At 47.9% G+C, this 23,724-nt stretch overlaps 1 protein-coding gene across 9 annotated transcripts in view; it reads left to right on the top strand.

Moving 5' to 3' along the window:
• The window catches only part of Msi2 (musashi RNA binding protein 2), a 366,811-nt gene that overhangs the window by 116,706 nt on the left and 226,381 nt on the right, over positions 1–23,724 (top strand). For all 9 annotated transcript variants that reach the window (XM_077800895.1, XM_077800891.1, XM_077800892.1 and 6 more), the window contains exon 6: positions 10,708–10,800. In XM_077800895.1, coding sequence (XP_077657021.1) covers positions 10,708–10,800 — 93 coding nt within the window. The remainder of the gene's footprint in view (positions 1–10,707; positions 10,801–23,724) is intronic.

Below are 23,724 nucleotides of genomic sequence, written 5' to 3'. Positions count from 1 at the left end.
GCCCAGTCCTGTACCTCAACATGCAGCCCTTTACTTGGTTGTAAGCACCTCTAAGGCAGAGACGGGGTCTCATGGACTTTATGTCCACTGAGTTGAACAGAGTACTTGGCACATAGTAGTACTGAGACCGTGTTGGATGGGAGAATGAGAGAGTGGTTATGGCTGTCCACCAGCGACGCTCTTCTGCCGTTCACCCTACTCTCCTGGGCTACACTCTTGCTCTCCACGGGCTTTCACATACTATTCTCTGGTGGTGCTTACTGCAGAGGCATCATCGCCCCCACTGTCCACGTGGCTCATCTCAGACTGCACGGCTAGGGAGGAGGCTGACTGGGACTCTCGCCCAGCTCTCCCTGGCGCACACCCCAGTCCCTTCCATCCATCCGTGGTCTTTCTCCCTTCATGCTCAGTGAAGGTGGTGGTGGGAGAGAGCCAGGCCTTTGCTGAGGCATCCATCCTCACCTTTCCTCCCCTAGGAAGACAGAGGCAGCTCCTTGTAGATCCCTGACTGTATGTTTAGAATCTTCTAGAGAGTGTTAAAAAGACCGATGCGCGGGCCTTATGGTGGTCCCATGAAATGGGAGTCCTTGAGATCGGAGCCCAGGCATGGGTGGTTGGTTCAGGGTTCTCAGGGTGATCCTGATGTGCAGCCGGGGCTGAGCAGCCACACTCCAGGAGTGTTGGTGGCGGCAGCCTGGCTCAGCGCTGTGGATGAGGTGGGTACAGCTCGCTCATCAGGAACTGATTGCCATGTACATCTAAAATATGGTAATGACGGTAATCAAGGCTAAGGGTTAAGGCTGCCATTTGTTCTTTTCACAAAATCAACTGGAGGGTTTGGGGGATGGGATGCCGTGGCTTCAAAACCTACCAGCGAAGTTTTTGTTCTCTCTCTGTCTGAAGAAGAGCAGGTCAGCGTATTGGTGACGAGACAGGCCACATTCTTGCAGGTGGCTCCCGAGCTGCCGGGGGAACGTGTTCTACACATCCTCTCGTGGGCAGTCGTACTCCGAATTCAGTGATAGGTCCTAAAACCTGTTTGTCCTGAACTTGTATCCGAGGGTCTGCAGTCCTGACCCCATGACTAGCATGGTCTGACTTGGCTTCTTCCTAACATGGCTCCTCAGCCCTCCCTGGGTGTTTTCTGAAGGTCGTGGGGAGGATATGGTGCCTTTCAAGATGGTAGGCAAGGAATAGGGATTTCCTTCTGGTTGCAAGGAAGTTTGAAATGCAACTTCTGTGTAGAAACTTCTTACTACTGGCCACCCAGGTAACCTTCAGCATTTTAAGAGAAGAGCCCCCTGGGAGGCAGGAAGGGTGCTCTACAGTCTCCCAGAGGGTGCGTGTTCACAAGTCCCGCCACCTGTATGTGGCCTGGCCTCCAGTGTGGGGAGCCTTAGGCATTGTTCAGCCTGGAAGTAGACACTGGGGGAGGTGGGGGAGCTGCGGCCTGGGAGCAGACATGGACACAGCTGGCAGGGTTTTCCTTGGTGCCTGTGCTGAAGGAGGGGGAGAACTGTGGGTGTTCCCAGTTACAGGGTCACACTGCCTGTCTCAGGGGGTGTTACTGACACCGGGTCTTATACTCATTTTGTAGAAGAAGGGGATATGAGGCCCAGAGCTGTTAAGAAACGACCCAGTCTGTGTGACAAACCAGGGTTAGTTATTTAGCTTGCCCCAGCACACACAGAGTGCTTGACAGTGCACACACGTGTAGACTGATAGAAGATATTTTAAGCTCTTTATGGTGGTTGTGTTTTATTTGGACCCTTTAAGCTGCATCACCTTGGGCCTGTGCTGTAGACACGGGCCCCGAGACCATCTGTGTCTCCATCTCTAGGGCTTTGCCCTTCCCGGTGAGTCATCCTACACATCCTCAGAATTCCACCCTGGGTGGGCGCCTTGGGCTCCCACTGCCAGAGTGACAGGCACAGGTGCCAGGACTGAGTTCCTGCCCTCCCGCCACCCTGTCTGGCCCACTCTTTCCCTCCTCTTTCTGAGGTTTGTGAAGAATCAGCTTTGGCTGCCTGTCCCTTTCTGGGGCTTTGGTGGCACCCCTTTGGTAAGCAGAAATGGGGGCCTCCTTGAAGGTTCAGCAACAATAAAGGGTACTTATTTAATTTTGCTTAATCTCGCTACTGCAGAAGATGATGGGCTTCACCTGCATCGACGTATTGGCAATCATTTGTACTGGAGAAAGTTGCTGGGGCCTTCCCTGTTTTGAGTCTGGCTCACTGAGTGGTGAGCTTTGGGTGATGGGAACAGGGTGTTCTGGGAAGGAAGGAGTGGTGGGGAGGAAACTACCTACCTCTGCAGAGCAGCCTGGTGCCCGTGGCTGGGATGACGGCTGGCCAGCCGCCTCGCTCAGCATCAGTTGGCGCATGGATCATGCTCCTTAATTTCCTGTGCTTTCCAAAGCAGCACACATCTCTGTACCTTTCTCTCTTCCCTCCCCCAGGCCCCAATAAGATTCACTGCTACTGTCTAGGATATTAGTCTCTGATACAATCTGTGGACAGGTCACCCCTGCGGCTGCAATTTTCCCCCCAAGGGTAAAAGGAAGTAGTATTTTTTAAATGAGTCTGGGAGGGAGCCAGGCAGAAAGGGCTCTGGGATGAGGGTGAGGAGCGGGAGCTCCCTGCTGACGCATCCTGATGGGTTCATTAGGAGAGAGCGTGTCCTCCCGCCGGTGAGTTACTGTTGTTTTAATCAGAGGTAATGTTGTAACCTGACTATGTCGTATAATTGTGTGTAAATTTATATTCCAGCCCCATATAGATGAAGGCTGTTTTCTTTTTTCCTTTCAATTTTAAAGCTATTTAGAAGGAATGCCAAATTGTAGTTTGAACCCTGGCGCTCTCTGGCTAATAACTATAGATGGGGAAGGAGAAGTTGGAGAAGCATTTGGAGTTATATTTGTAATTAGTTTCCTCTGAAGTTAAATTAATTTCTGCAGTTGGCAATAGAATGGATTGTTATACCTCTTCCCAGTGGTCACCTGTGGGTGAATCGAGGCACATGGACTTAGATGAAGATGAAGCAATATGGCACATTTTCTTGGACACTGGAGTGGATTTCAAGCCCTTTTAATGGTCAGATTCTTGGCTTCAAGGTCTCTGCCCCCCCACCTTTTAAAAAAATATTTTTTAGTTATACATGGATACAATGTCTTTCCTTTGTTTATCTTTATGTGGTGCTGAGGATCAACCCAGTGCCTCACATGTGGAGGCAAGCGCTCTACCACTGAGCCCCCACCCCAGCACCCGCCCCCACATCTTTTTGACAGCTTTATTGAGACAGTTCATACACCATACGGTTGTTAAGTTAAGTGTGCATCTGAGTGGTTTTTAGTCTATTCACAGGTACATACACTCATTCCCACAGTCAATTTAGATTAGTTTCACCATCTTAAAAAACAAAACAAAACAAAATCCCAGCCTGAGCCGTGGTGCACTCCTGTTGTCCCAACAACTCGGGAGGCTGATGCAGGAAGATCACAAGTTTGAGGCCAGCCTCAACTGTGAGAGCCTGTCTCGAAAGTCAAAAATTAAAAAGGACTGGTGATATAGCTCAGTGGTAGAGCATCCCTGGGTTCAATCCCTAGTCCCGGGAAAAAGGGGGGGGTAAAAAAAAACCCACCAAACCCCCCAAGAATCATAAAAACCCTTGTACCATTTGGCCTCTCTCCTAACCCCAGGTAATCCCTTTCTACTTCTGTTTGTATAGATTTCGCTATTTTGGACTTTTGCATCAATGGAATCCTGTGAGGTCTTTGGCGACTGAGTTCTTTGATGTAGCATGAAGTTTTTAAGGTTCATCTGTGTCGCTGGATCTGACAGCACTTCCTCTTTCTGACCGAGTACCGCCCTGTCGTGGATGTACCACATTTTGTTTATCCATTCCTCCCTTGAGGGACATTAGGGCTGTTCTGCTTTGGGGTTGTTATGAACAGTGCTGCCAGTGGACATTTGTGTAAACTAAACGTTTTAGGATGGAAGAGTTTTCGTTCCTCTTGTGTGTATCGCAGGAAGCAGAACCGTTTGGTCCTCTGGTGGCTCTGTGTTGGATCCTTGGAGGAGCTACAGACTGCTTTCAAAGCAGCCAAACCATTTTACGTTTCCACCCGTGAAATCTGACTTGTCATTCGGGCACCTTTGCCTTAAAATGGAAAAGGGCACAGTCACACGAATTCTTCCTCATGGTGGCCTCAGTTCTTCTCTTTCCCCAGTTGCGATTTTTTTCTGCCGGGAAGAAAGAAGTCAATGTCATTGCCAATGAAGGTACCAGGGACTTCAGTGACCAGAAAGGGTGGTCTTCGCCTCCATCTTGTTTGCGCAGCACTGTTGACTTGGGATACTTAGGATCCCTGAGTGTCCGTTTCCATGCGCCAGATGCAGCTGGGGTGTGTGGATGACCGAAGGGAACTGGTTGGAGGGGCAAAGCCTAGGCCTGGCCCACAGAGGGCCTGCAGTGAAGGAGGAGAACTCAAAGCATAGAAAGAGAAGCAGGAAAGCTGTTCCCTGGAGAACAGGACCTTTCTCCTCTTTGATTTTATCTGGCAGGAAACTGCCCTGTGTAAACCCCGGCCCTTCTTTATCTTGGGTTCTGTCTCAGGGCCTGAGGTCCTTGTGCAGCATTTGGGCGGCTTCTACTTAAGGTGCCTTGTTCTCTTTACTCCCCCACCTCCAAGAAGGCAGAGGCAGACTCCCTGCATCCCCCCCCTGCAGTGGGGACACAGGTGGTGGGTGCCACCTGCCTGCCTTGGCTGGACAGATTCCAGTGGTTACACGTGTGGGAGTAACACACCACACAGAGCTTCCAGATGAAACCTCACATGGAGAGGAGCGGCCGAGGCCGTGGTTCCCCAGAGCCTCTCCTGTGCAGGTCTTTCCTGGGGCTGCTGGGACGGATGAGCACACACAGGTGGAGTAAGCAGCAGAAATGTACCCTCACAGATCTGGAGCCTGGAAGTGGGGCAGGGCTGGCTCCTCTGGAAACTCTGGGGGGAGAATAGGTTCCAGGCCTCTCCAAGCTTCTGGTAGTTGCTGGCAATCCTTGGTGCTCTGGTTTGTAGAAGTGTCCCTCTGGTCTTTCTCTGTCTTCACATGACCTCCTTTTTCTCCTCTGTCGGAATATCCTGTCCTCCTCTTAGCAGAACACCAGTTTTTGGATTTAGGACTCACCCTACATCCAAGAGGATTTCTTAACAAGGTTCTTAACTAATTACATCTGAAAAGACCTTCTTCCCCAAGAAGGCCACATTTTGAAGTTCTGGGTGGCCGCGAATTTGGGGGAGGGGGGATGCATCCTAGTCTCTTCTTCACATGTGACTCAAGAAACATTTGGAGAAGATTCCCAATTCCTGCCCCATGTTCTAGTTTTGCTTGCTAAGTGAGTTCTACCCTTGGATTCCCATGTCATGGTGACAGTAATCCTGATGGTGGCATGAAGGGTGGTGGTGGCAGCGGTGGTGAGAGTGGTAATTTTGTGGAAGGGTACGGTAAGAAAGAAAAAAAAATCCAGAAGAAATAGGAATTGTAGAGGGTATGTCCCTTGGAGGAACACCCTGGAGACTGGGACCTGCAGTTTGAGACCTCAGTCAGCATCTTTGCCATATAGAGACTGGGCTTGATCTTCAAGTGCAGTGGGGGAGAACTGTCATGCTGGGGGATAACAGGGGTTTCATGCCTCACTGTGAATTTAGTGAGCATCTTCGTTCTCCGTGGTCACTTAACAGTATGGGGTAGTGGACAGAGCCCTTGTCTGGGCTTCAGGGAAGTAGTCCTCCTAATCACCCACCTTGCCTTTAACTAGCATCAGTCCTTCTTGCTGGGACTCGATTCTTCCATCTGCACGATCAGGGTTGGTGGCCTAGAAAGTTTGCAAGATCCCATCCCACACTAGCCCTCTCTGTATCCTTTTCCCTCTGCTTTGTCTGCGTTGGGTCCCCGTAGGTGAAAGAGTGTTGGAAAATGGGCCTGTGCTCTTGGCAGTAAACATGGCTCATAGTTTACACCAAGGAGACTTTGAACTCTTTTCAGGGATATGATAATAGAAGGAGCTGATTTGATTTCTCTGGCCTCTCCCCTCCCTGTCAAGCCATTTCTTGCCTTTCCCTTCATTGGTCAGGATGAAGAATGTTTTTTTTTTAATTTGTCTGATATTGTTTTTTCTTCTGTGTTTACTGATATCTTTGGGCCAGTTTTGCCATAGCTGTTTTCCCCTTCTTCTCTTCTTGAAAGTTTCTCTGTCTGGTGCAGTGGGGTGTGCCTGTAATCCCAGCTACTCACAAATTCGAGGCCAGTCTGGACAATTTAGCAAGACCCTGTCTCAAAATAAAAAGGGCTGGGAGGCGTAGCTTAGTGGCAAAGTATCCCTGGGTTCAGTCCCCAGTACTGCAAAAAATGAAGTGATTTCTTTTTACTAACCTCTCCTTACCCTCTCTGCTTTCCGCACATGCCTGTGTGTTCACACACGCGTGCACACACTCACACATAAACACCACTTGCTTTATCATATTTCATAAAAATACAAAGGAATGGCCCCATTCTGAATGATGAGTCCAGCTAGAAGCGTATTTTTTTAAGAGAATTTTTAATACTTAAAAAGAAAACCCAACAGGCCCGCTCTCAACTAGAGGCAAGAAGGTGGGGTTCTTTGCCTTGGTAGTTAGCAGCTGGCTTTGGCCAGTACTTACGTGTAAACAGCAATTTTCCAAACTGGCATGGCTGCTGGGGCTTTCTTTGTGGAGCCAAGGGGCGTGTGGAGAGCAGTGGTATTTAGTTAAATTATGGGTCTAGATGCAAAACTTTGCAGTGGGGATTTGTGAGAGCTTGACCACTCCCTACTTGCCTGCGTGCAAACTGGCAAGAGCGCACAGGCGCGCATGCACACACACACACACACACACACACCTCGCTTTCCAGAGTGACACCCTAAACCTTAAAGGAGGGGTCTCTTGGGGAAGCTGTAGCCCAGGGATGCACAGATCTTGGGGAGATAGGGAGTGTCTCCAATGGTAGAAAGCACTCCTGTACAAAAGGGTTTCCTGAAACCTGGCCACCCAACCCCCCCCCCCCCCCCCCCGGAAAAGGCTGTTTAAGATCACTTTCTTAGTGGCCATTGGACTGAGCACTCTAGAACCCCTGGGTGGCTCTTTTCATCTTGGTGTCCTATGGGAGCCAAGTGGCACTGTCCCAGCATTTTGGTGTGCAGTGGCTGGTGTTCCTGTCCCCCGAGGGGTTAAGTGCTACAGTGGTGTCAAGGCTGAAGGTTAGGAATCAGTTACTGAAGGGCGTGGTGAAAGGAAACAGGTGGCCCCTTCCATTGGGTCTAGAGGTTTTTTTTTCTTTTTTTTTCTTTTATAACTCAAAGGACTATAGAGCCAGGGGATCAATGTTCCCTTGTCCTGCTCACTGTTTCTAAGGTCAGGAGAAGGTTAAAATTCAGGGGGCTACTGGACGGTTCCTGGTAAATATATGCCAGGACTCAAGGGGTGTGCCCCCCCCGCCCCCCGCCCCTACACACACCAACCTTGCCATGGAAGGAAAATGAAGAGGCGCACGTGATTCTAGGGTCCTCTGGCTCCAGAATGCAGATCACAGAGCTGTCCACAGTCCATTTGGCAGTAATGGTGTCAGGATTTCCAGAGCCGATGACCCTCACCTCCCACTAGCCCCATGTGGCCTTGGCAGGAGAGAGGTCACTGTGCACAGCCCACTAGCCCCCAGCTGTGCTCCCATCTCTTGAAGCTGAGACACGGGTGAGCAGCTAACCGAGTGTTGCGCATCTCCCCTGGCCTGTTCACATTTGGAAGCTTTTGATTAAACCAGTTTCCCTTAGTGTTGCTGGGGAGTGGGATCCATCACTGTATCTGAGCTGGTTCCCGGAGAGGATGTTTTACTAATTCAGACACTTAGGTGCATTGTCTGGGGCCTGGAATTTCTCATTTTTCTTCTTCTTTTCTTTTTTCTTTTTTAAAAAAAGTATTTTAAAGGTGTTTTGGGGGCCTGTGTAGATTTATAGCTGGGTGTCTGCCTCCATGTAGCGGGTTCTGTCTTGGCATGTTTATGGCTGCCAGGCGACAGTGGAGGGTGTGTGCGGAGGCCTTTTCTCTTAACCAGTTCCTGGGGAACGAGCATTAGGTTGACTCCTGTAATTTGGAATGAAGACACGGGGGTCATTTCGTTCTCTGAGGTCCACGCGAATGTTTGAAGATAGATAGGGCTGCCGTGGTCGACCTGCCTGGCTCTGAACAGTGTAGGAGGGAGACCTCAGGCTCCTTTTGTAGAATGCCTCTCCAGAGTGTCTTAGGTCGAGTTCTGCAGCGCATGGTGGTAGGTCATGTTAGTGTTTCTTTATGGATAGTTACTGGGCTAGGGTAAAAATAAATAAATAAATAAAAATTCTAAAATTAATCTGTTAGGAGTCTCTGCGCATCGAAAACCATACAGATGGAGGGAGGTGTTTTTGAAATTCTAGGGGAAGATAACGAGGCCAGAAGAGTTGATTTTTCAAAGCCATTTGTATTATACATCTTCCTGCTGCACATTTTTTTTCTGAGCTTAGAGGGTGAATTTAGTAACTGACATTGGATTTAGTTACAGTGACCATTTATTTATCATCTATACTGTGCCCTGTTAGCCTCTTTGGCATAGGTTATTTAATTTAGCCCTAATGGGCATCTTGTGTGGTAGGCTAATTATCATATCTACATTTGATAGTGGATTGAATTCTATGTTCTATTAGAACGTAAGCTCCAGTGCCTAGCACTTAATGTGTCTGTGGAGTGAATACATTAGGAAAGTTAGGTTCACTAAAATTTGATTATTAATGAGAGAGTTAAATCTGGAGAGGGCCTGATGGAGTTTCACCATTAAGGCGACCTTGATCTGCCGGGGAGACGAGGGGATGGAAGGGAATGGAGATGGACAAGAAGGAGCAAGAGTGGGCTGCCCACCTGCTAATGAGAGGACCTTGGAACTTGGGAAGTGTGGACACTGGCGGGATCTTTGTAGAAAGTCCTCACACATATTATCTCATCAAGTCCCCCAGTCATCTGAAAAGAGATGGAAGTCAATAAATCACAGCTTTAGATGCTTGGAAGAGCCACTGCATGGTACTCCTAAGAGGAAGGTGACCGATAGTATGCGGGCGCTAGGACAACGTCCTGAAACTGCACAGAAAGTCCATTTCCCAGCTGTTCCAATTTGGGCTGTGTTAACTTATGTACATCCTGGGAACCACTAAACCAAAACCTGAGCTCCCGGAAGTCTGGGAACCTCTATCCCTTGGGTCATCATAGATTCACGAGAGTTCTGCAGTGGGGAGATTTGGGGTTCTGATCTAGCACCTCATGGAACAGAGGAGAAAATAGACCCCAGGAGATGAGTCCCATCCAGGGCCACACCCAGAATTAGACACTGATGTTCTATTTCTAGTACCTTTTATACTCCTGCAATTCACTGGTGTTACTCAGATGATCTCCTGTTGGAAGTGGGTTAGTTCATGTCATTCACGTTGCTAACTTGCCAGGAGTCCCGGTGATGACCAGTCCACGCAGCCAGGGGCTCTGCATCTTGCATCCAGTTGTGACAGATACAGATGGCATCTTTTAAATTACTGTTAGTCACCCCAACTGGTGGAACCCTGCACCCACTAAAATTTTCAGTTTTTCGTTTTGATGTTAAAACAAAATCAAAGCCAACACACACAGCCTAAATTCAGCCTTCAGAGAATGATGCTTATTTCCTTAATTTTTGGACACTACATCTAAGACTCTCTGTCCTTACTCTGAGCATTTGAAACTGATGGGATCCCCACACGTGGCCATATGTGTTCATTTTTGCACGCACTAAGCATTCAGCACGGACTCTTTTGTGCCTGACTCTGTGTTCTGCATCGCAGACAGGAGGAACCTGGATGGAGTAGTGAGTGCCTTGATAAGGAGATGGATCCAGCCTTAGAGGACTTCAGAAGAGGGAGCAATAGCTCCCTGCTGGGACCCCAAGCAGATATTTTGAATTTTGGAGAAGGTTGTGGGACCTTGGAGAATAGTTATAACTTGCCACAGGGACACTTAGGAATAGAGAGGAATTCCAGGGGAAACGACCTGTATCCACAAAGATGTGGAAACCTGGGGATTAGTGGGTTTTGAGTCAAGATGAATTACACAAAACCTGGAGGGGAAGGAGTACAGGACAGAGCTTTCAGGGTGGTCCCTGGGTGTGGGGCGTTCTGTTTGCAGACACAGCATCAGGACAGTGGAGACCAGGGAGCCCATACTTAGTTTTGAATTATGTGTGCAATTCTTATTAATAAGATTTTGGGAATATTTCTGGGTGGCAGTTTTTATGCATGTAGCTCTGCTTTGCTTGTTTTTCTGAAGTTTGAAGTAGCTTGATATAGGATTGTTCTCTGTATCCTGGTCATATCAGAATGAAACTGGCTTATGGCCACTGAAGTCCTGAAGTCCCCTCAGCCTGTGGCAAGCTCAGGCTTCTAGGTGATAGACTGAATGCCTAAGATACACAGAGTGACAGACTCCAGCATCCTTAGACATCCAGTGGCCTGGACCATGAAGCTTGCACAGATTTAAAATTGTCTTCCTGGATAAATGTGGAGTGTGGCTTGCTTCAACATCTTACTGAACATGACTTCAGATAACCTGGTTATTAACTTGTGCTCTCCTCTTGTCATTTCTTGCAGATGGTCACAAGAACAAAGAAAATATTTGTAGGCGGATTATCTGCGAACACAGTAGTGGAAGATGTAAAGCAATATTTTGAACAGTTTGGCAAGGTAAGCACTGCATGGGGTTGGATATTACAGGCCAGAGGTAGCCTCACCGGTCCTTAGGAGAGGCCGCTGTGGCCCCTGCCTCTGCCACAGCTATGTCCTGAAGACTGTCCTCCTTGAATCTGGCCATCATGATTTAAGTGAAATTCTGCAGGAGCCACAATGGAAGAGTCTGCTTGTGGTCAGCACAGAGCCTCACATGCCAGCAGGAGCAGACAGAGTGGCCTTTCAATGTGGCTTTACAGGCATTTGCTGCCCACGTGGGGCCTGGACTGGGGAGGGATGCGAGGCTGTGACTCACAGAGCGGGGGCTTCCTCCTTCTGTGCCTTTTTGGCAAAGGCATTGAGAGATGCAGCTCCCTGGGGCACTTGGCAGCAGCATTCTCCCTGTTAAATGCCCAAGGAAACTTGGAAGACGTGCCAGTCCGTACCTGTCAGCATTCTCTGACTTGCGTGTCTGCGAGATAGCAGCGAAATGATGGCCTGAGCTCTGCTGCTGGTGCAGGCCGGGGTCAAGATCCCCAAATCAGCTAGGAAACAGAGTGGGAAGGTGCACATGCGACAGATGGAGTAGCAGATAGACAGGATGAGCACCCAAGGGTCCTGTTCTCATGCCTCTCGCTAGTTGGCTGGGGGAGGCAGTGAATGAGTTCCTCAGATGGCCTTGTTGCCCCAGGGGTCTCTTTTGTAGTCTCCCTCCTCTGGCTTCTGTGGAAATGTCAGGTCCAAGGAGACTGGCAGGTGAGTGACTGAGCTGGCCTTCTGCTTCCTGCAACTCTGAGTCACTGTGGGCATTGTTGTGGGAGGCCAGGTGTGTGACCATCTCCTGAACAAGTCTGCCTCGTCTCTCTAGAAGGGCTGGCCTGGCAGAGCTGCGGTGGCATTCTGAGAGGACATGGCGGTATTCTAACCCCTGTCGCTCATTTACTCCCACGGCGACTGTTACACTTACCACGGGTAGGACACGGGCACTGTTGCCCACTGGCCAGCCTGAAGGTTCTGTGCTTTTTATTTGTTTGCCCAAGGCAATGGGCAGCTGTGACTCCATTCCCAGGTGAGGGCCATGACCTTTAGTTAACCTTGAAATGGAGATTTTCCTGTCTCCAGCATTAATCTATTTCTGCATGGACGGAGACCAAGCAACAAGGAGAACCAGCTCCTTCCAGCCCAGACGTGTATTTGAAATAGCACTGAATTGGCCATCCAGGTGGGTTTTGAAAGAGGCCCTCCCTACACCCCTTCTGGAATTGCTAGTTGGGGGCTGACTCATTCTGGCTGGTTCTAGGAATAGCTAAGGGTGTTGGTGACCATGCATGTTACGGTGCTTCTCTCCCTAAGACTGATTTAAAGCACCAAGGGGGTTTTGTTCATCACTTGGCCCCACCCTGCCGATGGAGAGGAATTGGAAGTAATTAAATGAGACAGGTCCATTTTGCATGATGGAAAGCTCTGGAGGATGAGCCCTTTTTGCTGCCTTTAAAACAAGTCCAGGGGTAGTGTTTGCAAACACGAGGTGGGATTTCTTTGTCGAGCTATAACCTGCCTTGGAATCTCCTGGGCCTGCAGGTGTCAGGGAAGTTGCCGATGCCCAGATGGGTGTTTAGAGTGTTCCAGACAGGCTCGTACTTGCCAGCACCCGGTACATCTCTGCACGTCCCTGATGCCCAGTTTCTTCCTCACTTTATTCTCTTCCTTTCTCCCTTTCTGTTGTTTTTCATTAACACTTTTAATTGTGACTCAGGATGCCAGCAGTGGGGATGCTCTGCCGGCCGTGGCCATGCCCATGGCAGCTTCCATCGCTGCACGGAGAACAGTTGTCCTTTTGTCTGGGAAGCAGTCACAGACCATCTTCCCTGGCATAGCCCTCTCCGGGTCTGACGCCGCCACCCAGTTAATTTTGCACTAAGGTTTGTGGATTCCGGCAGGATGTAGAAACTTATCAAGTGTTTCATTAAAGGACTAAGGAGGCTTTTGAATGTACCAGAATCATAACAGTCTCTGCTCACATGTTAGTAGCTTGTTTTGTACATATGCTCTGTGCATTATCTAAGTCTGTCTTCAGAAGAGCTCATTTCTCCTTTGCTGGTGGCTAATATTACGTCTCTGGCCCCTTGGGCAGGGCTCACCACCTCTCAGGATTCTGGTGTAATTCATTTGAATCCAGGATGATCAAAGTACGTAGAGTCTGCTGCTAGGCCTTAAGGGCCACTAGTAAATCCAGCAGCTGAGAAGAGAGGTAACAGATAAATTGAGAAACTGACTCTTCCTCTTGGCAGTTTATATTCTGGGTGAAGGAAGCCCCCTCTGTGGGCCCTCACCTGAAGTATACTCACATTCGTGCGTGAACACAGGCACACATGCACATGTGAAGTTGTTTTGGGCCGCCTTCAAACCAACTGCAAATTAGTGAGGTGCGATTTTATTGTTGATAACGAGTGCTCATTAAGTGTTAGATTCTGGGCCAGGCCATTTGCTTATATTATCTTGTTGAATTTTTTCCTGTGGGAGGCTGCTGGTTGTATTCTCAGGTTGCAGATTGTTAAATGGGGTTTTGGAGGGCTTTTGTCTTTGATTCAGGTTATAACCTCCTGAGTTGGGTGCAGACCCCCTGTCCCTAGGCATGTCTGACAACAGAACCTGAACTCTGTGCCTGGTGCCATCTGCTGATCAGTCCTCAGGAAAGACTTAGGGCTGGGAGGTGGCTTAGGAGAGGAAAAGGTGGCGTCCCTTTGGCAGGCCAAGGTCTGTGTATATTCATCGGTGTCACCCAGACCATTTGGGAAGGGTGCACAGGGTAAGTCTCAGCCAGGTCACCCAGGTGAAGCAGTGCAAGAGCCAGAATTCCTCTTCCTCCCAGTCCAGAGCTCTCGTCCCTCCACAGGCTCCATGGGAGGTGTGCCATTTTTTAGGGTCTCTCATCGTCATTCCCCTCTCCTCTTCCTCTTCCCATCCTGCCTGAGGTGGCAGCTGCTCCAACTGTTTATTCAGGTGGCAGTCAAGATGGGTAAGACTGCATCAAGGGGCTGAGCTCAGGGAGTTTAAATATATCATTACTGGTGTGTGGAGTGGGTCTAGAATGACACACCGGGAGCTCGAAATAACTCAAATTGGAGGCTTCCTTTTGAGCTGTTTCCCACCTTCCTGCCAAATATTTACCCCTCAGGTTGGAGACGTCATTACTTATTATGTTTAAGATGAGGTCGTGAAGTGTGGCCATTGGCATGAGAACTGTACTAACTTAGATGGTTGTCCTTCACCCTGGGGAGCTGTTCAGGTGGTGTCCTAGGAGAAGGGTCGTGTAGGAGGTATTCCGGGCCTTCACGCTGGGCCTGACAGTGGGGTGACCCTTGCATGACACATTAACAGGTTATTTCTTCGTTGGCCTCAGTTCCTCTTCTGAAAAAAATTGTAAAGGGCTGGAGAGTAAATAGTTCTGGCTTAGCAAACCTTCTGGTCCTTGTTGCAGCTCTTTACTCCTGCTCTCCTAGGGTGAAAACAGCTGTAGCCATCAAGTAATCAGTTGGATGTGCTTGTCTTCCAATAAAACTTTATTTATAAGAAAACAGATGGTGGGTTGGGTTTGGCCTGTGGGCCATAATTTGCTGACCTCTGGACTGAGTTATTGCTAAGATATTTTAACCTTGAGAAGTCAGTAATACAGGAAGTTTAAATAGGTTATAATTCAACGTATCTATAGATGGTAACAAAAACAATACATTGTCAACAGTGGTGAGCATGGCACGTAATAAGCAAAACAGACTTAACTATGTTAGGATTTATTTTCAGACTTCATGATACAGGGACAAGTGAAGGGATTCTTTATTTGGAAAAAGCCACTATTTATAAACTGGAATCCTCATCCTGTGAGTAAGACCCAGAAAAACTGCTGTAGAGTACTTCCATCTCCCTGTTTCGTGTGCTAGATTGAAATCAACAGAACTCAGGATTATGAGGATCAGATTTTACTATGAAGATGCTTTGAGTGTGTGTTCATGTTTCTAAATTTTAGTTACGCGTGCTTAGGTGCTGAGCTTTGGAATGTGTTTTAAAATGTGCTTCTCGGGGGTGTCAAGGGAGGTAGGTGGGGTGCCTGCTATGTAGGCGACGAGAAGGGGGAGTTGTCCTGCAGTCCATGCTGGGTAGGGCCCAGATGGCCACTCTTTTTTATACAGCCAACCCCCTTTCCTCTGCTATTGTTTATAAAACCCGGGCTCCCACTTGGGCACCAAGCAGCCTCTCACAGGGAGCAGGTTTTATTCATTTGTCAAAAACATTGATCTACAGTAATTTATTTAACTGCCTTGGGTTCTTAGTGGATGTTATCTGTGATCATGATTTCATACGTTCAGGAATGATGTATACAGGCCATTCCAAAAAATGGCAGGTAAATGATGCTCTGATGTGCCCACGCGGACCCAGGCAGTGAATTAGCCTGTTCTCCACACAGAGCCACCCGGAACAGCCCAGCTTGGTGCACTGGATCAGAGAGATTCCATGTCCACTGGTTTGCCTCTTCTCCCCTGCAGGCCCCTCCTCCAAGTACTGGTGTCTCCCATCCTCACTTATAGGATTTGGAGATCAGAAAGAGGCCTTTACAACTAATGGATCCTCCGCCTCATCCCCAATGGAGTGGTTCCACACCTTTCAGCGATGATCGGGCTGTCTGGGCGCTGGACCTGTAAGGTGTTGCCGCTCCACAGAGCTCCGTGAAAGCCAGGCGGCCCTTCGGCCGGAGGCTTCCAATTATACTTCACATGGCGAACTGTGTAATTAGTTTGGAAGACTTATGCTTAGTCATTGGTTTATCCTAATCGGCTTTGGCTTTCCCCAACAACAAAGTGAGCTTATTTTGCTAAGCTGAAACGACTCTGCACCCTTTGTCCTGCCTTTTATTGTCTCATTCCTTTCATTCTGTTTTACTGCCAGAGTTCTGTTTCATTAGGCCTACAAGTCATTTCCAATTCAGTGGGCTGCTACAATCCGGCCTTTATCACTCCCTGCTCTGGTTCCCATGTCCCTTCTGGGCCAGTGCCCGAGTTTGTGGTTGACATGAGGGCTTTAACCCCTTCCTGGGCCAGCCCTTCTCATGGCAACAGGAGAAAGGCCTGCAAGTCTGTGGTTCAGAATTCGGTTCTTGGGGAAAAGAGGTGGAAGGGTCCTTGGACCCCCTGTGTTAGATTTTGGTTGGGGGGTGGGCCTGCGAAAGTTAACTTGAGCTTTGGAGAGTGGTGCTCGAAAGCCTCTTGGAAAAAAGAAAACTTGGAAACAAGAACGAATTGGCTTTTTAACATAGGAGACCTACTCATGTATTCCCCCGGTGGGGGTGGAGGTGCGCATGCTCTGAGGGAGGGTGGGTGCCTGTGATTTCCCAGCCACAGGTCTTAGGTGCAGGTGTGATGGCGGCCTGTCCACAGCCGATGCTCAGATAGTCCTTTTGATACGGTGCGTGCGAGGAGAGTAGTACCTAGAATGAAAGTATTAGGAAGCCTTTGAAGTTGAAAGGCAAGAGATTTGTGAGAAAATAAATAAGCAAGTTACCGTACTCCTGGAAGTGGACTGTGATCCCGAGGTAGAATTTTAGCACTTCCCAATGTGCGTTGCAGATAAATGGAGCTCTGCGCTGTGTGTGGTTCTCTCACACGAGGCCTGGAAGACAAAGTTGTGTGTGTCCTTTGTGGGCCTCAGTGCTCCCAGGAGGCCTTTGTCTTCTGAAGTGGTTTGTGCAGGTGGGTTGACGGGGAGATGGACAGTTAGCTTGCCTGTCACCTGCTGGACCTCAGTCTGGAGAGTCTGCGTGTTCCTCAGCCTTCTTCAGTTACAGCGGGACAGAGGAACCAGGAAGGATCCTTTTCCCCGCTGTGAATGCCAAAGGCTACTTTTGGTCTTATATTTTCTTCCCGTGATAGCCCAGAACGAGGACAGCCCTGCCCCATGTCTAGTTTGTCCCAATCCCTTCCTTTGGAAGTATGTCAAGTGAGGAGGGAACTTTATCTGCCCCCTGAAATGGGAAAAGGCCCCTTCAGCAGACAGGAGAATGCTGCCTCATCCACCTGCCTGCACCTTCTAGGCCAGGTGGCTCCAGCAAACTGGCGTCACCCGTGAGGACCACGATCCCTGGGCTTTGCTGAGATATCCTCCTGCTGCCGAACCACTTCGTGTTTTCCTGGTTGGCTTTGCCTCCCTGGACCAATTACTGGCACAGCCAGTGGAGGTTGTCGAGTTAGAAATAGAGTCAGCACCCTAACCTCACTTCTCCTAAATCTTCCTATTTTTTTTTTCTTCAAAAAGGAGTTCCTGAAATAGATAGTGGGTTTCCAGGAAAACTTCCCATTTCCCTTTTAGTGTATAAAATATAGCCAGCTGTTGTTAGGCAAAGGCATCAGACATTATTATTGCTCTGTTAACAGTGTTTTAAAATATACAAATAGAAAAATAGGATGCCTTCTGGGTAGCAAGCTGGGAAAACTTTGAGATTATGCTAATCAAATGCCATGCTCATTTGCATAGTAGGTAGAGGAACAAGGCCCAAACTTTCCAACGTGGCTGTTTAACTGCATTCCCCAGTACACTTTAGCTTTACTTAATTTTTTTTTTCCTGTGGGCTCCAGAGGAGGGAGGCCTAGGGACAGGGGAGCCCCTTGGGCGCCAAGGAGTTAATGAGGCTGGTGCTGGGTAGGGGAGGGTGCAGGGGGCCTGAAGTACTTCAAGGCTCACCTTCCCAGAGTCCTCCTGGAGGCCTCTGAAGAGGTCACTTACAATGGAGTTGTTAGCATGAGAAAAGAAAGCTTTCTCTCCCTCAATGTAGTCCAGTGGGAACTCAAAGTGCACCAGGAATCACGGTTCAGGCTTGTGCCAGTGGGTGCAAGGGGTGGTTCTTGTGGAAGAAAAAGCTCAGTTCATTTAGACTTGGCATAGAAATCAAACTCTGTTGTTTGGTGGAGTGAACATTGATATGGAGATTCCCACCCGCCCCCCAACCCTGTCAATAGGATACCCCATTACATGGGTTGTGGATGCTTTTCTCTTTTCTTCCTTTTCCCCCTTCTTTTGTCCTCAGAGAAATAGTCTCTCTGTAGAACGGCCGGATTTGTCAAGTTACTGCCCTCTTAAATTTTTACAGCTCTGTATTTTCAGACTTGGTATTTGTGAATTAGCTCAAAGTGGGCTGCCAATCTGTGCTTTATTTACATTCGAAGCCATAATAGGGAGAGACCCAGAAAAAAAATGTTAATATGCAGGAAGAAGCAGGAGGGTTGAGTTTCTGACTGTTGCTAACCTCACCACTGCCTTTAAAACCAATCAGGAGGCACACGGCTGATATTTAATAGCTTTTAGCTGATTATTTTTCTTCTCCTCCTCTTTCTTTTCTATCCAAGTTGACCTGGGTGTACTTGAGCGGAAATGAAGTCATCCAAATGCTGAATTAGAATAATCACAGGCCTCTAAGAATGAAATAGAAGCAGAGATTAAATGGTGGAGGGAAAGCTGGCATTAATAAGCACCAGGAAAACTTTGCATAAAATAAATAGGAGATTGGAGAGATTGAATTTGTATATGCCGCTTCCATTTTCCCTCCACGTTGTTTTCTTCCTAGGGTAGCCTTTCTGGCAAAGTGGGATTTGATTTGCCTTAAGGCCACAGACACAGCCTAGGTGACGGTCCTTTGTGGGACCAGGGTGCTTCCAGGGTGGAAGGTTCCTCTGGATGGAGGGTCTGTTGCCAGGAAGGGCTGACGATTGCTTGTTTTAAGTAGGAGGCGGAAGACAGGAACAGGAGAGAGAATAGGCAGCCAGTTCACGTCATCTTGGCATAGAAATCAAACTCTGTTGTTTGGGGGCAATCTCAATATTATTGACGGTTTCCTGGTTGTAGGGACTTCTGCTTACAAGCTGGGCAGGGTAAGGGTAGGGTGCCCAGTTGTCCTGGTGTGCCTGGGACTGAAGACTTGCAACTCAAAATGAATTGTCACCCTAAGTAAAGGAAGGGGGGATCAATACACCTGGTCTGATTCTTGGTACTCTAGGAGAGTCATGCCTTCTGTGACCACCTTCAGGCAGATTCAGATATTCCTGTGTGTTTCACTTCATACGTATTTGCATTCTGCCTTCCTGACTTAACCCAGTGACTGAGACAGGAGCTGGCTTAGGACCTGCTTGAGTACAAGCAAGTAAGTGTTAAATGAGCAAGTGGCCAGTGGAAGGCAGGAAAACCAGACTGGAGGTCCCCTCCCTGGGGCAAGCAGTGGCCCGCCACTGACTTGGAGGGTCGCGCCCCTTCAGGCTCCCATTTGGGCTCCTGCTCAGGGAGTATTTCTTTGACTCTTGAAAATAAAAAAATTCTGCCTATCACTATAGTGAAAAGGGAGCTTCTTGTAGTTAAGAGCAAAATAAGGATTTAATTAGATTTAAAAAAAAATAAAATCCAGCAGAGTGGTTTGTTTACAGGAAGTCGGTTTTTAGGTGGTCTGTTGTAGAAGATATAATTTGTGCAAGTGGATTAGTTGTAAATTAGAGATTTGGGGTTGTTGAGGTCGCTAACGGTCCTTTATAATTGGCGGCAAAGGTAAATATTTTCTGACTTGCTTACAGCATGTTAGTGTATGAAAAAACATTTTAAGGTGTTTTTCACTTAAGGAAAAATAAATGAGAGTGTGGAATGATCAGAGACAGGCTTGCTGACCTTTTCCCAGCTTTCTTATGGAATGTCAGAAGGGCGTGGTAAGCCTCTGGGAGATGAAGTGCTGGAGTTCTCTGTAAGGGAACTCGGAGATTCTTTGATGTAGAGACAAGTGTTTTTTTATTTTAATCTTTTTAAAAGGCCACCCTGTTTCTTTTATTGATATATCTGTTTTAGTAGCCAAAAAGAAAAAGAAAAGGAAGATTGACACCTATGTTCAGATTCAGGGATTCCTGTTGGCCCTAACCTTTCATGTGTCCTTTGGCTTATAATTGTCCCAACAGCCTGTGAGATAGAAGGATTGTCCTCCTTTTGTAGGAAAGGAAGAGTGGAAGGGTTTAAATGAATTTCTCAAGGCGCCCTGGCCAGATAGAAGTGGGTCAAAGGTGCTGGCAGGAAGTGCTGGGTTTGTTGCTCCTCATGAGCTGCTCACATAGGGACCCCTCCATTGGGTGTGTGGGGTGCCCTCTCCAGCAGTGTGCAGTGCTATAGATTTGTTACGGCACACCTTCCAGGAAGGTGACTGTTACTTTATGGCTTTTTATTTAAAACATGTTATATTGAGTAAGTAGGGCCAAGAATACAAAACTCGCATAATTCCTTTTGAAAAAATGAGACTTGGAGACACTTTGGGATAGCTGCTGGCTACATCAGTCTTTGTACCTGGCCTCCTTGGCCCTTAGGAGTATATGAGTAGAGAAGTTGAGAATCACTGCTGTTTATCGTCTAGCCTGGGGGTCGGCAAACTTTTTTGTAAAGGGCCAAATAGTAACTGTTTTAGTTTTGTGGCTCAGACGGTCTCTGACGACCACTCAGCTCTGCTGTTGTATCACAAAAGCCAAAGACAGTATGAAAACGAACGGTTGTGTCTGGGTTCCAACAAAACTTTATTTACAAAAACCAGGAGGCCGACAGATTTGACTCCCTGGTTTAGCAGATTGCTTGGTGACAGGGACCTGGGTTGCTTACACATACACCGTCTGGTGTCAAATCCAGCTCATGTGTTTCCTAGTTCGGTCAACTTGGATGGGTCATTCCACTTGTTTCTACCTGTTTATCTGAAAAAATGGGGACAACGATGGTACTTAACACATAGAATTGTCACAAGGCTTAAAGGAACCAACGTACCTATAGTTCTTAGCATCAGGCCAGAAATGGAGTACATGCTTAGTACACACTAGAAACATTAGCTGCTGTTGTATTTTCCCCCTTTGAGACCTCAGTCCTCTGATATTCTGGGGGGTGCTTCGCTAGTCCTATCTAGCAGGAAGCCTGCTTGCTAGTGTAGCGCCACACACACACACACACACACACACACACACACACACACTCTTCTGTCTTTTCCCAGGTGAGCTTCTTGCTCAGTTCTTCCACCAATTCTGGGGGTGACACCAGTCTCGTGTAATCTTTGGTAGGAGGCACCTCAAGGTTTAGTCTAGCCACTCAGATGCTTCCAGTTTGTGGAATTGACCTTTGGATTGCTCCGGCTTTAGTGGAAAATGTTGACCTGGAGTGGCCAAAGGAGCGTTCCTGTGGCTGGACCCCATGGGGAACTCTTCACTTTTTTGAATAATTAGACAACTTTTGGGGGGTAAAGGGTATTATCTGGAAATCGTCCCAGGATCACTTAGCGGATGTTTATGAAAATGCATTTAAATATATTGACCCACTGATGTGTTTATTGCATTTGTTTTGCCTCGTGGGAAAGACTTTTCACTTCCTCATTTTAGTTTTCTTTTTCCTTTTACATATGATTCTCAGAAGGGTGGCTTTCTGGCTTCTTGTGAATTTATAGCAAAGATTAAGGGGTTGGAAGATGTTAATAAAGTCAGTGTAAAGCAGGAGGGAGAGAAACCTATAAAAGCAAAGAGCCTTCCATCTTATACAGCGGCACATGGTGGGACCGTTTAGTACAGGGAGACAGCCATCCGTCCTCATTAGGCCCAGGAAGCACGGCCTCCGCAGCCTCACGTGTCACTCATTTGTTCATTGATTCATTCAGCAGGTCTTGATTATCTTCTGAATGCCAGGCCCTGAGCTAGGAGCCAGAAGCCCATCAGTAGACCAGTCAGACAAGGTCTGTACTTACCTATAGTGTAAGTTTTAGCCTGGAGAGGGATGGGGAAGGGTGAGCCCCAAGCAAGCACTAAATCATAAAAATAATTACAGATTGTGTCATAAAGATAAGAAAGGAAAGAACAACTACATGGGAGCTGAGAGAATCCAAAATGGGAACATGAGAGAGGGAATCAAGGAAAAAATTGAAGGTGTGTAGTCTCTTTGCCTCACTAGACTGCAAATTCCACCCATGTGGGGCTGGGTCTGTTTATGACTATGTAGCCCAGGGTGGCCCCGCACCTGGTAGAAAAACAGATCCTCCCTGTCAGAGGGGTAAGGCTGTGCCAGTCATTGGAGAAGGAGTTTCTGAAAGTAAAATTAAGGTTTTTGTTTTAAAACGGGGCTTTCAGAGAATGTATCGTTGTTGTTGTTTTTCAATAGGAGTTTTTAAAAATATTTATGTTTTAGTTGTAGTTGGACACAATACCTTTATTTATTTTTATTATTTATTTTTATGTGATGCTGAGGATCAAACCCAGCCCTCGCATGTGCGAGGTAAGTGCTCCACGGCTGAGCCACAACCCCAGCTCCCAAGAGAATGGATTATTATCTGGAGCCCTTCCTTAGGTAGAGCCAATGATTCATTTGCTGATCAGGATAAATGAGCTATTTGTACCCCACAGCCAAAACTTAGAGTAGAACTCAGGTGATGTCTGGGCAGGGTGAGCTCATCAGCAAAGCCCTCCAGAGCAGGTCGATTGCCAGGCAGGTCTTGGTGCAGAGAAGGAGGGAAGGATGAGAGGAGGGCCAACATCAGGTTGTGTTTCATCTTCTCCCCTGCTCTTTTTTCTGTCTTTGGTCTAAGGAAAGCCATGGATCTGCTGAGTGGAGGGTCTCAGGGTCTGTGGTTTTTAGAATCCAGTGGGAGCTTGGGTCATCCAGGTTTGTAGGTGTATGTACCCTCCAGGGTGGGCGTCTAGGCAGGCACTGGGTGCTTCTCCCTCAGACTGGTTGATCAGAAGGCTGGGGAATGGCAATGGGTCCAGCGACAGTAAGCCAAAGGACAGACATCTCTGATGCTGGAAGATCTGGTTGTGAATCAGAAGGATGCTTTAGTGGGTGTGTTTTCCCTTTCCAAAGAACAGAGGGACATCATTGTCACTGCCAGACTCCTGGGAATTGTGAGGATGACATGGGATGATGTCGAACACTCTAGACTCTGGGATCAGGTAGACCTGAGTTTGAATCCAGATATCCCCATTTGCCATGAGCATTGTGACCTTGCGCTGTTGATTTAACGCCCGAACCTTGTGTGTCTGTTACACAGGGCTATAATTTCATTTATGGGGATTATAAAAAGAGACAGTGTCTGGAACCTGGGTGCTCAATGATAATCTCTCTTCTTTCCCTCTCTGCTTCTCTTTCACACACATGCTTTCTCTCTCTCTCTCTCTCTCTCTCTCTCTCTCTCTCTCTCTCTCTCTCACACACACACACACACACACACACATCCATGTGCTTAACCACTTAACCCAGCCCTTTTATTTTATATTTTGAGGCAGAGTCTCACTAAGTTGCTGAGGCTGACCTTGAATTTGCAATCCGCCTGCCTCAGCCTTCAGAGTCCCTAGAATTAAAAACCTGGTCCACACCCTGTGTTTCTATACTTCCAAATTGTTGGCTTCCACCACGTTCACCCCCTGTGACAAACTCCTTACCTTCATCTGCACAAAGCACTTCCTTGTGCCAAATGAATGGGGTTTGAATTTTTAAGGGGCTAGTTTCTTATTTGTTCCTAGTCCCTGTCCCTGCTCCCCGACCATCAGCTCTCTGACAAATTCTGCATCTAAGATCCAGCTAGATTTAACCCAGCTGGAGCTCCTGGGGGGTGGGGGGAGGCCGATGGGAGGATTTGGCTTTTTCTCCTCTTATGCTAATGAAGTGAATATGGCAAGGAGTCACAATATTTTCTTTCCAGGCAAAGAAATGTTGTTGTAGGAGAAACAGCATGCAGGGGAAGCAAATGTGATCTCACTGGATTCTCTCGAGGGAAGAAGGGGACAAATTGTCAGCTTCTGTTGAGAAGATAATGCTCTCGCTATGATAAATGCCAAGTTTCTACGGAAAGCCACCATCTTGATGGTGGTGTCCCCAAGTACTCCGTGCAGGCCTGGCAGCAGAGGCCTCTGCTCT

Source organism: Urocitellus parryii, chromosome 7 (genome assembly GCF_045843805.1).
Source record: "Urocitellus parryii isolate mUroPar1 chromosome 7, mUroPar1.hap1, whole genome shotgun sequence".
NCBI lineage: Eukaryota > Metazoa > Chordata > Mammalia > Rodentia > Sciuridae > Urocitellus > Urocitellus parryii.
Note: the sequence above shows the minus strand (reverse complement) of the source record. Positions and strands in the feature narration are given on the sequence as shown.